The sequence below is a fragment of the Clinocottus analis genome, unplaced genomic scaffold (assembly GCF_023055335.1).
Source record: "Clinocottus analis isolate CAN_PGR_092001 unplaced genomic scaffold, fCliAna1.0.p SCAF_18, whole genome shotgun sequence".
NCBI classification, from domain to species: domain Eukaryota; kingdom Metazoa; phylum Chordata; class Actinopteri; order Perciformes; family Cottidae; genus Clinocottus; species Clinocottus analis.
Window position 1 is genome coordinate 14,719,455 of NW_027175909.1, and position 15,411 is coordinate 14,734,865.

Here is a 15,411-nt window from a genome sequence, read left to right on the forward strand (position 1 = left end):
TTCAATCTGAAATCACCCTGTGACGGATGTCATCGCAAGAACCCCATGACATCTGCGGCTCGGCAAACGGGAGGAGCGATTGTTCTCCTCCGTTCCTGAATCAATGCGTTGTGAGCGCACAATCGACACTGAGCGAATGCATCGCCGCGCCGCGCCGTAGCATCGAAACGCTCTCACCGAGGAGCTGGATTCACACACTGGACCTGAATGTATATGCTTGGGTTCGGTTAGCAGGGTTAGCTACGGCCATTTGGGTTCAAATTTATAATCCGACGGCGTATTTCCCGCCATCTAAAGAGGCCGGTATGAACCGCCATGAAGCGCTAAAGGCTAACATTAGCCTTCTGGCCTGGAAACCGAGCGTGACGACTCGGCAACACCTCCCTGCCGATCTCCCCTTCAAGCCTCCGCGGAGATGGAAATCGAGACGCTTCGTTCTCGTTTTGCAAGTTGACACTCGGGTTATTGGCAACACACGTGGATTCATTTCAATATTTTCCAAATCAGACGTGGAAAATGTGCTCATCTTGCACCCCTGAGCTAATATAATATAAATGTTAATTAAGGTTTGTGCAGCGAGCCCCGGGGGGGATTTGAATATTTCCAATAAAGCAAATGCGCTTCAACTTGTGCATTGGAATACAGTATCAGGTTTAATGCTGCGCCGGTAAACTTTAACTGAGGATACACACATGAGATACACATTATGATACGCGGTGAAGACAGAGCGTGAGCCGCAATACACAAAAGCTGCTTCTGATGTTTAATTCACATCTATGTGATACATATATCTACATGTGGAGATTCAAAGACGTGAATCCATACGCGAGCGCTAACTGACTCGCGGACTTATCTCCCAAACGGAGAGAAACGATATTAAATGTACTATAATTAAGCAAAAGACTCACAATGCGTATGTCCTGCTTTTGAAGCATGTTCCGTCTTTGTAATTCATTATTTTAATGACTCATTTGAGCGGATTTGAGCTCACGACAGCGACACGACGAGCATGTTTTCCTGTGGAAAACGTCTTTCTGGATGTCTGCTGCGTCCTTTATTTAACCGCTAAGTGTGGCATGAAAAAGAAAAGATAAACACTGACTGTTTTATTCCATCAACATCAGTATTTTAGCTCCAATAATGAACTGAAAAAGAAAAATGCAGTTATGTTTTTTCTCACGAAAAATAACTCAACGCTATTGAACAACACCGTTCAAATATGCGAGGTACAAAGGTATTTTAAAAAGGTATTAAAACTTTTACACGGTCACAGAAAGTATTTCACAGACTTCATCGTCGCCTCCTGCTTGTGTTGTTTAAATGAATTCTCCCCCTCGTTAATCTTCACTCAATACACAATAATGTTGTTTTTCTTCAATTTTATTAAATGGAGTGAATTTTATTCAGCGCGTCCCGTTTCTCCGGCTCGTCTTTGTTCCTCCACCTTGACTGGCGTCCACCTTTAGGGGCGTCTATTGATGGGCTGTTCTTTGTGAAAGGCTCACACTCGCGTCTATATAAATGTGACATAACCGGAGCTTCACGATGACACTTTTCTTCGTTCAAAGAAGTGGAGCGCGAGGCCGCGGCGTGACGTGAAGTGCGATGAAGTAATGAGGTCTGAACACTTTGAATGCGCCGTTTGCTTCACCTTCAGCATTAAAACACTCCTCCACCCGGCCGACCCACGCTGAACGGATGTCAGCTTCCATTTGGAGGATAAAAACTAATTCCCCATAAAACAGTCTGCTGCGTGTGAAAGACTAACCCAGTTTGAATTCATTGGGAGGCGTTTTGAAAGCGGAGAATGAACGAGACAGTTCGGTAATGAAGTCGTAAAGCGGACCTCTTATGTTTCGTGTAATTGTTATCCCGGACAATTTGATGGGGAAAATTGCGATTGGTTTGCGTTCAACTAAATACTGAATATCTCCTCAACCCCGAGGTCTATTTCAATCATTTAAAAAGCTATAATATGCAGAGAACCCTTGCAAACATGGATGATGAGTTCATATATGTGTTAGTGGTATATTAGTTTATGACAGTACACAGAAAAGGATTTTTTTTATTATTATTTTAAAAAAAGATTCAAATAAATGAACTATATTAACGCATTTAATATATAACATAGCTCTATATGTAAGGAGTAAATGTGCAAAGTTTGAATTTGATTGAGTGAAGTTAAGTGTTTTATAATATTATTTCAGTTCAACGCTTCAACACTTCATCATCATCATCCTCTTCCTCTGCATGTCTGAAGGTTGAATACTTCCCTCTCTTGTCTGCAGCGTCTGAAGAGGCCGAAACGCCCAAATGGTGAAAGCAGGACTTTAAGTCTCGCTCATCGGGGGCCAACATGTCCGACAGAGCCGGCGTGATAGCAGCACACACTCGCTCATGAGCCATGAATCCTCTAACGAGAGGACAGTCCTGTTTTGAAAAGCTCGCAAACACTTATCAAGTATCGCCTGTCAATCAATCAATCAATATTTTTGCAATCTCCCCTCGGTTCCTGGAATTATTGGGGGACTCATTAAAGGGAATGTTTTTATTTTCTAAGCAAATGTCATTGTTTCTTTCAGTTTCAGCGCCCGAAATGTTGGATTTCATTCCTCACGATGGAAGTCATGATGCTGGATACTGAGATCTCCTTCTCTGTCTCTCTGTTCATTTTCATGTTTGAAGAAAGGTACAAAACCAGCGTTTCTCTGTCATAATGGATAAAAAAGTGAAAGAAATAAAACCCCTGTTCTAAATCTACATCTTGAAAATGTTTAAGTATAAAAAAACACATTAAATCTTTCCAAATCCGGCCAGAAAAAGTCATGTCACATGTTCTATCAGGATATTGGCACGTGACCAAAAAACGCGACATAATACTAACGACAAAATGTACAATTCTGCTCTGGACTGCACCACCTCCCCTCCAGCCTACAGCCTCCTCTTCCTCCTCCTCCTCCTCCTCCTCCTCGGCAGAGCCTCCCTCTCTTCCACGGAGACGTCCTCTCATCAACAAGCGCATCACGTGCAACCTTTTCCTCTCCTGAATCACGGCCCTCGCTCCCTCACATCCTCTCCTCTGCCCACACCGCAAGAAATGCCTTCGCCTCGCAACGGAAATGTATGAATAAAATGTGCTTTTTGTCCAAATCTCTCGTCGGCTGCAACTTAAATCATCTCTAAAGTACTGGTTGCTTGTAATTTTGACATTGAATAGTGCTTAAAATGTAAACGTAAAGAGGTCAGAAGGCACAACAGGCTACCTTTTACAAACCAGACTGAGTGATTGTCGTATGAAACTGTAAAGCAGAGCTGGTTTTATGGAAAAAAAATAAAGTATGTTGTTTGGTGTAATGTCACAAATGGGCCCCAATGCAAATTTTGGAGATCTCGCCTGAATTCTCTGTGCACTAAAGCCTCTGTAACTCTGTGCTGCTTCACTTTATCAAAGTCAAGCTTTGCAGAGAGAATATTCACATGTTGTGCTTTGATGTGGGAGAAGTTTGGACCTCACAGCTGCATCATTTCAGACAAATAATCATCCTGAAAGGGATTTCTTTCTAGGCGGACCTGAAACATTTGAATTTCTTTGGGTTCTCAATCTGCAACATATGGACTGATATTTACACATCTGAACAAAATCTACCTTTTATTATAACACCCAAATTGTCCAAATAGCGCTAGTGGTTGCAGAGATACTTTGGGTGTGCAATTTTTGAGGAAAAGGCCAAAAAATAGGTGTTTTTTTTTCCATTGGTTAAGACGCTTGAAAGACACTCACAAGAACAAAACATGTTTTTATGATTAAAGTATCAAAGACGAGCTGCAGACCTGCAACAGTCTTCTGTGTCGATGGGGAGAGATGGAGGAGCGTCATGTATTTTCTTTCAGGTTTTGCTGAGCGTGCATCCTCCTCTCCTACACTCCTCACAATACACGACTATAGTTCCCCACCGGCTGCCACTGAACGCACCCAACAGCTGGGACCGGACTCTTCCACAGCAGCTGTTTAAAAAAGAAAAGAGGAACATGTGTAGGTGACCGGGAGCCCAGCATTGTAGAGAAAGTCATCAAACCTGGACCGGACCTGAGATGATGAGAGATGAAAGTTTGCAGCAAAGCGCAACCGCCGACCAAAAAACTTCCAAATTCAAAACGACAAACATTTTATAAAACGAAGGAAAACAAAAAGCTAATGAGAAAACGCTCCGCTACGTCTCATCAACGCCGAGAAGCCGTGTGCTCCGTCTTAAGATCTTGTTTTTTTCACATAAAAGAAAAAAACAATCTGCCAAGCGATGGAGAAATGCTTCCATGTTTCCACTTTCAAGTGTCGACGTCCTGAGAATCTAAATGCTTTAAAGCCTTTTAAAAAACGCTGCTTTTAAAATATTTCTCTGTAACATCAAACATTCATGACTGAAGATCGACAATTCAAGTTATATTTGAGAGGAAAACACCCTCTAGTGATTATTTATGGAGGGTTGAACTTTCTCGACTTCTTCTTCGGTCGTTTATTTTTGCCCTTTCTGCCTCTAAACACGTTCCCATCCCCCCCGAGACTCTTTATCAGTCGTTCTCCAGCCGTCAGACTCGCTGGTCACAATCTCCCCGTCAGTACGTGGACCGGCACCAGTGTTCCCAGTCAGGCTGCTGGTGTGTCGGCGTTGTGTCAGTGAACCTGAAGCTTCATCGATAAATCCTGTTAACGCCCCGACACGTCACGCTTAATGAGGCTGCTGCCCGATCAGATACGACCCACAAGGATCAATGCAGGAAAGACACACACACACACACACACACACGCACACACACACACACACACACGCACACACACACACATCATCTGTCCTTTGAAATTAAACCAATAAAAACTCTTCTTGGTTTTGCAGAAAATCTATGGAAGCTCGTTTCCGCCACTGTGATGTAAAAATATTGATCCTGTAAGTCATAATTATGAGATAATATCTCATAATTATGATTCAGTATCTCATGATAATGAGATGCTAAGTCATAATTATGAGATACTAAGTTGAAATTATGAGATATTGTCTCATAATTATGACTTACTAGCTCATAATTATAAGATAGCAAGTCATAATTATGAGATATTGTCTCATAATTATAAGATAGTAAGTCATAATTATGAGATACTAAGTTGAAATTATGAGATAGTAAGTCATAGTTATGATATTTTGATTTAGTATCTATAAAGATAATGAGACGCTAAGTCATAATTAAGTTGAAATTATTAGATATTATCTCATAATTATGAGATACTAAGTCAAAATTATGAGATAGTTAAGTCAGAATTATCATATTAGTGAGATAATATCTCATAAATGACTAACAAGAACAAATTTTTATCGCAGTGGGCTTCCATAAATCCTGTGTGTTCATGTCCATCTCTGACTGAGAAATGATTTGAGAGAAAAGAGTTTCAAGACCTTTTTTAAAGAGAGAAAACATCTTGCAACGCAACGCTGGTCTCACACACACACACACACACACACACACACACACACACACACACACGGATATGACTGTACTTTTCAAAAACAGACATTTTCTTCCCGTCCAACTCAACCATCAAACATCACACAAAGTTCGAGGACGTCCTCATCTGCAAACCAGCGTGTCAGCTAATCTGTGAAACATATTCCCACGCAGCCCGACGTGTCTGTTTAATATTTCCAAGCCATATACGCGCTGGTGATTAAAATGGAATAATCTCTGAATAACCTTGGATATGAGACATTCTGCACGCTTTTCACTTTTCCTCCAGACGTGCATTTGGTGCAAATATAACAACCACAGGGTTGGTGGTTTTTTTCCGCGCCGGCTGCACGGATGCATCCTATAGCGCCGTGAACAAGGTTCTACTGTGTCTGCAGCACGTTCTCCTCCGTGTCACACGCCTGTTAGCACCAACACATGCACTCACACGGAGAGTGACGCGGAGGGGAGGCAGAAATAAGTGTGTTTGTGGCCGGTGGAGGAGGAGAGGAGGCCGAAACAGATGTACCTCTGACAGCTGGACCAGGAATCCCTCTCCTCTCTCCACTTTCTCTGACACTCTCCTGCCAGATCTCCTCTGAGCCGTGCCCTCTCCTCTTCCCTCTCCTCCTCCCTCTCTTCCTCTTCTCCTCTCCTCCTCCCTCTCCTCCTCTCCTCCTCCCTCGGCCACTAAATCCCTTCGGTACCTGCAAGGTGGGACCTCGCGGGCGACCGGAGCAACGCGCCCGGGATCCCATTAAAAAACGCCGGCTCGGTGTGCCGTGTTCTCTCGAGTGTGAAGCCCGTTTCGTTCCCTACAAGCCAAACAGCTTGCAGCGGGCTCGACGCTCGGGTGGTTTGTTGCAGATGAGGAAGAAATAAATAAATAAAAAAGAGCTGCAGTGGCTTGGGTTTGTTTGTTCTGGCGTCTGGTCGTGATCCAGATGCAGTTTTGTGGCGTCGGTTGTTGAATCCTGGATATGAGCTGCGGAGCTTTGTCCTGTCTTAAATCCTGGAGATTTAAATAATTGTATGATAAGAAGAAATTGTGGATAAGAGCATAAAAGGCCTTTATCAAGTCATGATAGGTTGGGCAAAAACAAAATAGATTTATCATAGGAGCTGATAAATGCCGTAATTTAAAAGAATGATGGCGGTAATGTCTCTCCAGAAAAGCTACAGCGTCAGGTGTTAGTCTGGTCGCTTGTTGTTTATTCTATTATTTGTGTAATTAAAGTTCTTAACTTATTCAATACACACAAATATCACCGTCTCACGCGAGTCAAAAACGTCAACTCCAGTTTTAGTTTCACGATCCAAACCTGCGTTTAGGTAACTGCTGTCACCACAGTTACCCAAGTTAGCGCTATTAGCGCTGTTAGCATTGTTAGCACTGTTCGCTATGTGCCCAGACGGGTGTAAACGTCTACCTTTCAGCGAGTTGAGCCCAGTTTGAAGCGTCTTCTCACCTCTAAAACAAAGTCAAATGTAGCATCACCAGATTTAAAACAGCAAATCTCTCAAGCTAACGGAAGTTTCTGGTTTGTTTTCGCCCTCCAGGCAAACATCCAGGAGACACACGGATCTGTAGTTTTCTAAACTTCTGTTTTATTCTGTGACCTTGATGCAAAGACGGCAGCGTGCCACCTTTTCTGTGGTTTTAAGGACGGAGGAGACGGGGAAAAGAACAGCAAATCAGCGTTCCACGTCTGCGTTAAGATAATTCAGACGATGCTAATTGTGGCTGGCACTTGAATACTTTAACTCAGTGAGGGGCCCTTAATCAAGACGTTTCACCTTTACCCCGGTGTTAAGAGCCGCACTATAACAGTAATCACAACTGTGCTTGAAAAATGAGAACAAAAGCTTGATTTATTCAATAAAGGGAGCAAAGATGTAGCAATGATGTAGCAAAGGTGTAGCAATGTTGTAGCAAAGGTGTAGCAATGTTGTAGCAATGTTGTAGCAAAGATGGAGCAATGTTGTAGCAAAGGTGTAGCAATGCATAGTGTATAAAGATACAATGAGCAATATTACTATATTTTATCATATTTATCATAGCAATACTATTATCAAGTACGTTTAAGTACTTCATGCGCATTTTTATTATTTGTATATTTAATATTCTTTTACTGTTAATTTTTTATTTTGTTTTATTACCGTTCTGTTTATTTAAATTACTTGATTTTTTAAATCTGTATTTACTTGTGAGCCGTGCTGCTGTAATCCTGTAATTTCCCCACTGAGGGACTAATAAAGAATTATCTTATCATATTTTATCATAGCAATACTATATCATACTTTTGTGCAATACTGTTATGTATTTTATATGTTCCGCCTTATTATTTAATTTATTTTTTACCTTAGGTTTATTGTAATTATGTGTAAGAGGACCGAGCAAAATAATCTTTTCATTGTGCAGATTAACTGTCTGTAATCTGGTGCGTATGACAGTAAAAACATCTGGAATCTTGAATTTCCTGCTAAAGGGCTTGAGTTTGGATTGCGGATCGGGATCAGGAGCCGTGTGTGAAACCTTTTCAGGTCCAACACGAGGAAGATAAGTCAGTCATGGGATGCTGTATGCGTCTGTGGAAAAATACCACATGGGTTTGATTTGACCTTCGGAGGGACGGAGGGAGGAAACCACACTGAGGGAAGCAGCGGCCCGAAAGAACCCCCGACTTCAAGACTGAAGATTGAAGCAGAATCTACAGATTCACACGAGATAAGTCTGCAGGCATGAGCGCGTGAGGGGAATCTTTAGCCCGTCGCGCCACTGGACTCTGGTCTGAAGAGCGAACTTGAAGCATCGCTTGAATCTTGGCCGTCGAACTTGTTGGCAAAAGAGCTTCAAAGACATTAAAGGGGAGAATACTGGAGGAAAAAGGGCATCCATTTATTTAATTATAATACGTTTCATTAAATTAAATGTTAAGAGTGTATAACATACATCGTATTCAGGCAGATTTATCGGATGTGACACGTTCAAGTTGTTTCATAGCCGTGTCAAGATCGCTTTTCACATTTTATCCCGACTAAAAAATATATAATTGACCTTTAAAAACCATAATTTCACATTTTGTTCAAAGTCAAGGCAGCGTATGCTTTGAATAGTTCACCGTGGATTCTTTTGACAAGACGGAGCCTTCAGAAAAGCATTAATCATTCAAAAGCACATTTCATTAAAGCATTAAAGATGACCATGTCCTTGCCGCCGATTGCATCCACTCCAAAAAGTGAAATAGAAAGAAGTTCAGAGAGGAGAACGTCAGCAGCGAGGCTGCACGCTGATGTCTGCAGAGACCCCAAATGGCTGTGGAGAGCGAGTCTGCATGGGCAAACACACACACACACACACACACACACACACACACAGTGTCTCTCTTGCACAGACAAACGCAGTGATTCTTATTTCTGTCACAGGGAGAAGTGCAGGTGGCGTAACCTTTTGCTGCTCGTCCTGTCAGAGAGAAAAACCCAGCTGTGTGGTGAGAATGGCATACTGCGAATAGGCCTTCAGCTTCTTATTGGCATTCAGGGACCCACACACACACACTCACACACACACACACACACTCTCTCCACTTCCTCGCTTGTCAACATGCATATTGATAAGCCCGTCCCAGAGCACCATCTTGTGGGCATTTCCTCCTCTGGTGGTTGTCTAAAACGTCACTTTTGATTACGGCAAATTCAGCTGCCGCCAAATAAAGTCCAATCGAAGGAGCGTGGGGGGGATTTTTCCTCATGATGACATTTTTAATTATGAATGTAATTTCTGAAAATCAATTATCTGTAAAAAAAAAAAAAAAGAAAAAAATATATATAGCATCATTAGTTTGGTTGTCCCTCATTGACATTTCTTAGATAATCAATGCTTTTGAAGTTTGAGGTTGGATCAAAGGAATGTGTTTTTAATGCAACGCGCACGGCTAACGGCGACACAAATGACTAACATCACTCTTTGGCTGAGGAACACACAAACACAGCGACACCTCGCCTCGGATCCAACCACCAACCATGTGACAAGTGCATCACATTCAACATTCAACGTGTGCATGATATCCCCGGAGGGAGGAAGCCATCTGCATCGCAGCAGGGAGCCGGACACCTTAATGCTGCATCTGCTACACACACTCTCCAACTGAAAGTCTTTCCCTCGCCATTAGGAACGAGCGTCTCGGCCCTGGAGGCACGGGTCGGATGCATTTCAGGGCCAAATCGTTTCATCGGCTGCCGCCTTATTTTGGAAACTTTTTATTGACGCCAAAGGGGCTTTACTTTTAGTGTGAACCTCTGCAGCTGCTCTAACTCCATATGTTCATATCAACACACGATCCAATGGCTACTTTTGAAGTGAAAGGGCTCGGTCATTGTGGGAAACTCAGAGCTTAACGTGGCGATTTAGCGTCTTTCAGCTCATAGTTTGGGTTTTATGCGCCACAGCTTTGATGTGTTGGTTCCCCGTCGTCAGCGTTGATTTCACGCACAACAAGCAGCTGTTTAGCAGACAGTTAGCAACTAGCTGGTGAACATATAGAGCATTTAGCAGCTAAAGTGTCACATATTATATTATTATTGCCCAACAGGGGGCGCTGCATCCACTCAACAGAATGTTTTCTGCTGAGCCGCTTTCTTAATTTTGTGGATGAATGGATGGATGGATGGATACGAGATGAGATAATCCTTCATTAGTCCCTCAGTGGGGAAATTACAGGATTACACAAAATACACAACAGTTTGCGAACAAGTTGGTCGTATCATCTTAAAATCAGCCTCCGCTGGAGAACATAGCACATCTCCACCTTGAGAATCTCCCTCTTAATGTATTTATGTGATGCTTTGCTTTGTTTACTGGCTCACCTCCTGCAGCCACTTTGCTCCACATGTATCGACCGCCCGACTCACAGGTTGCATGAAGATAAGCAATCTGCTGGGCTCTGGTGCAGACGTGACCTCTGATGGTCAGGTCGCTACAGACAGGAAGCAGCAGCAGCAGCAGCAGCAGCAGCAGCAGCAGCGTGCTGATGTCGGCCCGCTGCTCGCAGGTGGAGCCGAAAAAAATCCATACTTCATTTTCAGGTGCAGTCCTAATAGAAATGACAGTGTGAAGCCTTGAAATCGATGGCTCGTACATGCAGCGGTGCACGGGATAACAGAAACACGAGGCAATGTGGTTCTCCACAAACTACAACCTGAAAAGGAGTTCAATAAACTCCTCCCTGAAACAAACACGGCCTTCTACGTTTTACTTTTTAATTATGTTTGGGAAGTTCTCATTTTAATTCTGGGTTTTGTAAACTTCTGCGTGACGTTTTCATGATTTCCACGAGGACAAAACTCTTTGAAGCGTCACTTCAAACAGCCGTCACAGGGATCTCCTTTGTGACTTCATTTACAGAAAATCCAGAGCATGAAAAGCATGAAAATAAAAAGGTGTGAAGCCTTGATCTGCTTTGTGAAAAAGTTATGTAAAAAAACTCAGAGGATATGATAAAGTGCACGTGGTTATTTCATTCTCTTGATGTTTGCCTTTTAATTGCATCCTTATCCAAGAGGATGAAACACACGGCACCAGATCAACTCCTTAGAAGAGAAAGTAGAGAGAAAACAATTAGTTAGAAAATTAATAAGCAACTATAGTGTGAATTGATTAATAATTTCAGCCATTTTCCAAGCAAAAGATGCCAAAAATGATTTGAATCTAGTTGTTAAAATTTGAAGTTTTAAAGATGTTTTTCTAATATATATATGATAGTTAACAGAATATTGTTTTGTCCTGTTGGTTTTTATTTATAATTGGTATTTTCTAAAACAGTCAATTAATCAAAGAGAAATATATACACAGTATAGTAAAATACGCATTAGCTTAGCATCAGCCCAGAGAAAGCAAACATGTCGACATAAAATAATATGTATTAATAACAATAAAACAATCTCTTTTTGTTGCTGAAACATCAAAACGGACACCGAGCTCAAGTCTTTTCATTCCATTTCTTTGCATTAAATCAAGGTTTTTCTATAATGCAATGACTGTAACCTCGATAAACTTTCTGCTCATCCGCGTCCTCATTTTGACGTGAACGTGAGCTGACTTCATTATTTCGCGTGTCCAACACGGAGAGACGCGCAGCACAAACAGCCCTCGCTGTGTTTGTCCTCAGACTTGACGACTTGGTTCATCGTCCGTTAGAGTTGAGAGAAGAGTTGAGCGGCGTTGTCGACGTTTACAGGTTCCTTTGGCGGCTCTCTGACGACCTGAAGAACACAATAAATATTCACATCACTTCCGTCAAGAGGATTCAGATGCTGGGTGACAAACATAAGTTTGAATTCTTGACATTTCACAGACGTTTACCTTCTTTGTTTCGGGGGCGACAGACTTGGAAATACTCGTGACGTCCCTCTGGACTTCTGTGAAGATTTGATTGAGGTTCTCCACTTTCTCATTCTTCACTGCCTTCATCTGTGAAGCAAACACATTACAATTGGCTCCAACAAACACTACATACAAATGAGAATATAAAATACATGCAGGAAATTAAAATACAGAAAGGAGATGGTACGTGTTTGAGCGTTGTCGTGACAGGTTTCGCTTTGGTCTTGTTCTTGTGCTTCATGTGTTTGCTCGACACGGCAAAGACGTTCTTCTGTTTACTCCCCTTCTGTTTATTCTTCCCCATGTTACCACCTGAGGAGAGAACACCAGTTAGCTTGTGATAATAAACCTCTTAGACTTGTAAATGAACATATAATGTGAATTACGTGAAAGGAAACTAAAGAAAATGGAGAGAAATATTATGATTATCTTTACAAAATACAGTCAAGTGGATCGTAGGAGAGGAATGTACAAAAATGCAATAATAATAAATTTCAAGGCCATACACATGGAACTAGCAGGGGTCAGTCTGAACAAGACTGCGTTGTAACTTTACTTTACAAATTTAAGGATATGTTTTTTTGAAGTGAAGTTGTGAAGTTATGAATATCATTATTACATGTAAGCTGACTTTGAAGTCACATTTCTCCAAAACTGTACAGTAAGATTTCATGGCCATGTACATGTGCATAGCAGAGGTCAGCATGAACAAGACTGCGTTGTAATTTTACTTTCCAAATTTAAGGATCTGTTTTTATAGCAGTTTGAATATTGGAATATTGGGAAATTACGTTTGAATGCTTTTTGTGCTAACAAAGCCACCGTAGACCACCATACCGTAACACCAGGCTCACTTGGCGGATGACGGCTCACTTGACCGCAGTTGCTAATATCTAGGTAACAAAATAGACGAAGCACGTATCTTTCCTGGTGGAGTAACATTTGAATTACTCTTAACGTATATTAATATCTCGTTGCCAGTTAGTTGCAAACACTGTACATGTATCGCGTAAGATATTTTTGTAATTTCCTCACGAAATTGATTACTTTTCCTAAATGTCGTTGTCTTTAACAAACTGAATATAAAACGGTGTTTATAGCTTTACTATTTAGCCGTAAATACTTTAAATACATACCGTATTTAGTAATTCAGAAGCTGCTCGCTGCTGTTGATATCCTCACGTGCTATCGAGCGCTGCTGCGAACGTCCACTTCCTCCTACGTCATCAGCGTGCGACGACTGTTGCTGTTGTCAAAAGATGGCGAAGAGTCGAGAAGAACACGACGCCGGGCGACGGGTTTTACGGTCGTGGTCGTGGTGAAACAGTTGACGAATGAGAGCGGCGATAAAGACGCCGACATGGCGACGAGGAAACTGAAGCGAGCCGGCGTTTCAGACGAGATGTGCGAGCAATTAAAGCGACACCGGGTAGAAAGTTGCAAGGACCTGTTGTCGCTGACCGCCGTGGAGGTGATGAACGCCGCGGGGCTGAGCTACCGGCGGGCCTCCGAGCTGCTGCGGACGGTGAGCAGAGCCGTGGCACCGCCTGTCACCACGGCCCTGGAGCTGTGGAGGCAACACTCCTGCTTCTCCACGTCGTTGCCGGCTCTGGACAGGCTGCTGAGGGGCGGCCTGCCCCGCGGGGCCCTCACCGAGGTGACGGGGCCCTCGGGCTGTGGGAAGACGCAGGTGTGTCTGATGCTGAGCGTCTTGGCCACTCTGCCGAAGAGCCTGGGCGGCCTGGACAGCGCCGTGATCTACATAGACACCGAGGCCGCCTTCTCCGCCGAGAGGCTGGTGGAGATCGCGCAGAGCCGCTTCCCAGACCACTTCGGCCCCGAGGAGGAGAGGGTCCTGCAGATGGCCGGGCGGGTGCACCTCTTCAGGGAGCTCACCTGTCAGAATGTCCTCGACAGGCTGGACAGACTAGAGGAGAACATCATCTCAACCGGAGCGGGCCTCGTCATCCTGGACTCCGTGGCCTCGGTGGTGAGGAAGGAGTTCGACACGACGTTGCCCCGCAACCTGCTGCACCGCAGCGACATGCTGGGCCGCGAGGCCTCCGCCCTCAAGTACCTGGCCCACCAGTTCAACATACCCGTGGTCCTCACCAACCAGGTCACGACGCACGCCGGGGGTCGAGGGTCGGCGGCGGCGGACGCCGGGTTCGTGACGGCGGCTCTGGGGAACACGTGGAGCCACAGCGTCAACACGCGTCTGATCGTGCAGTACGCGGACGCCCGGCAGAGACAGATGCTGATCGCCAAGTCGCCCGTGGCTCCGTTTGCGGTGCTGAACTACACCGTCGAGAAGCAGGGGATCTGTATGGATGGAGAGGACAGTCAGGGGTTCCTGTACGAGGGCACAGATCCAGGCCTGCAGCAAATCAGGGTGCAGACGGAGTTCTGACTAAACCTGTGGACTGGAGAGTGTGTGTGCGTGTGCGTGTGTGTGTGTGTGTTTGTGTGTGTGTTTGTGTGTGTGAGAGTTATTTTATTAAAGTCAATACTTCCTTTCGCATGACTTGTTGCATCCTCACTCATCACAGACTGTTGCCAGTTGTATGTCATAAAACACCTTTATTTAAAAAAAAAAATTAATTGAGGGAACTTCTTCCTGTATAAATATCCAGGGAAATACAGCCTCACAATGCATTTTATATAATATACTCTGAATATCTGATTTCAAGTAACGAAAACAGTTTTAGATCTGCTACACTGTTTGGCACCACATTGTTTGTCAAATCAACCGGTTGCCATATTCAGAGCTGTAAGAAGTACTTAGATGTAAGCAAAAGTATTTCAACAGCGTAGAAATACTTGGTGCCCTTTTGGACAAATACGGTAGTGCCCAAGCACCAGGTTCCCTTTACAAAAACGTCTCATTTTACTGCAGCGGGGTCTGACAGCCTGTCCTGTTCAGTCCTGATTCTGGTTCTCCTATTTCTTATTTTATGTCAAATTATTGGATTGTAATTGTGTTCATCACTTAAATGTTGCAAGTTACGCTCATTATGTCCAGTAAAGTAAAAAGCTGTTAGACAAATGTAGTGAAGTAATTCAATGAAGTACCTCAAAATTGTACTTGAGTAAATGTACACGGATACATTTCTAGCTGGAATGCAACTCTTTAAATATCGTGAAATAAATATATCACAGAATGTATCAGTCAAAACTGCGTGGTGGGAGAGGGAAAATGAAAGCAAAGGAAAAGTCTCATCGGCCAACAGCAGGTGGCGCCACCACACCGCCACAGCTGGGTTCATTACTGTACGACGTGCCAATAAACGGAGCTGTCGACGCACGCAGAGCTGCTGGCCACCAGGACGCAAACACACTGCCAATTATAACGTGAGAAGCGACGTCATCGATAGAAGGATGCAAAGGTTCCTCAACAAGACAATGCAATCCTTCTTAATCAGTTTTAAATCTCAATACCTGTTGCATATAGTGGGATATGTGATTATAATGTGACAATCAGTAAACGAAACCTATGTTCCAAACACAAAATATATACATATTGTATTACCATG

General features: G+C 43.3%; 2 protein-coding genes across 4 annotated transcripts; one reads left to right on the forward strand and one right to left on the reverse strand.

The window, feature by feature from the left end:
• Positions 1-9,354: 9,354 nt before the first annotated feature.
• On the reverse strand, positions 9,355-13,100 carry LOC137789030 (ribosomal biogenesis factor-like). 3 transcript variants are annotated; one of them, XM_068582281.1, is made up of 5 exons: positions 13,015-13,088; positions 12,716-12,805; positions 12,066-12,190; positions 11,858-11,965; positions 9,355-11,757 (listed from the first exon to the last, which is right to left on the reverse strand). In XM_068582281.1, exons 3-5 carry the CDS (start codon positions 12,180-12,182, stop codon positions 11,689-11,691), a joined length of 294 nt encoding a protein of 97 aa, XP_068438382.1. In that variant the 5' UTR covers positions 12,183-12,190; positions 12,716-12,805; positions 13,015-13,088; the 3' UTR covers positions 9,355-11,688. The 3 variants fall into 3 exon arrangements, with proteins under 3 accessions (XP_068438382.1, XP_068438380.1, XP_068438381.1); XM_068582279.1 differs by lacking the exon at positions 12,716-12,805 and having other exon boundaries at positions 13,015-13,100; XM_068582280.1 differs by lacking the exon at positions 13,015-13,088 and having other exon boundaries at positions 12,716-12,991.
• Positions 12,729-14,506, forward strand: rad51b (RAD51 paralog B). Its single transcript, XM_068582278.1, has one exon. The coding sequence runs from the start codon at positions 13,239-13,241 to the stop codon at positions 14,286-14,288; it is 1,050 nt and encodes a 349-aa protein (XP_068438379.1). The 5' UTR covers positions 12,729-13,238; the 3' UTR covers positions 14,289-14,506.
• Positions 14,507-15,411: the final 905 nt, after the last annotated feature.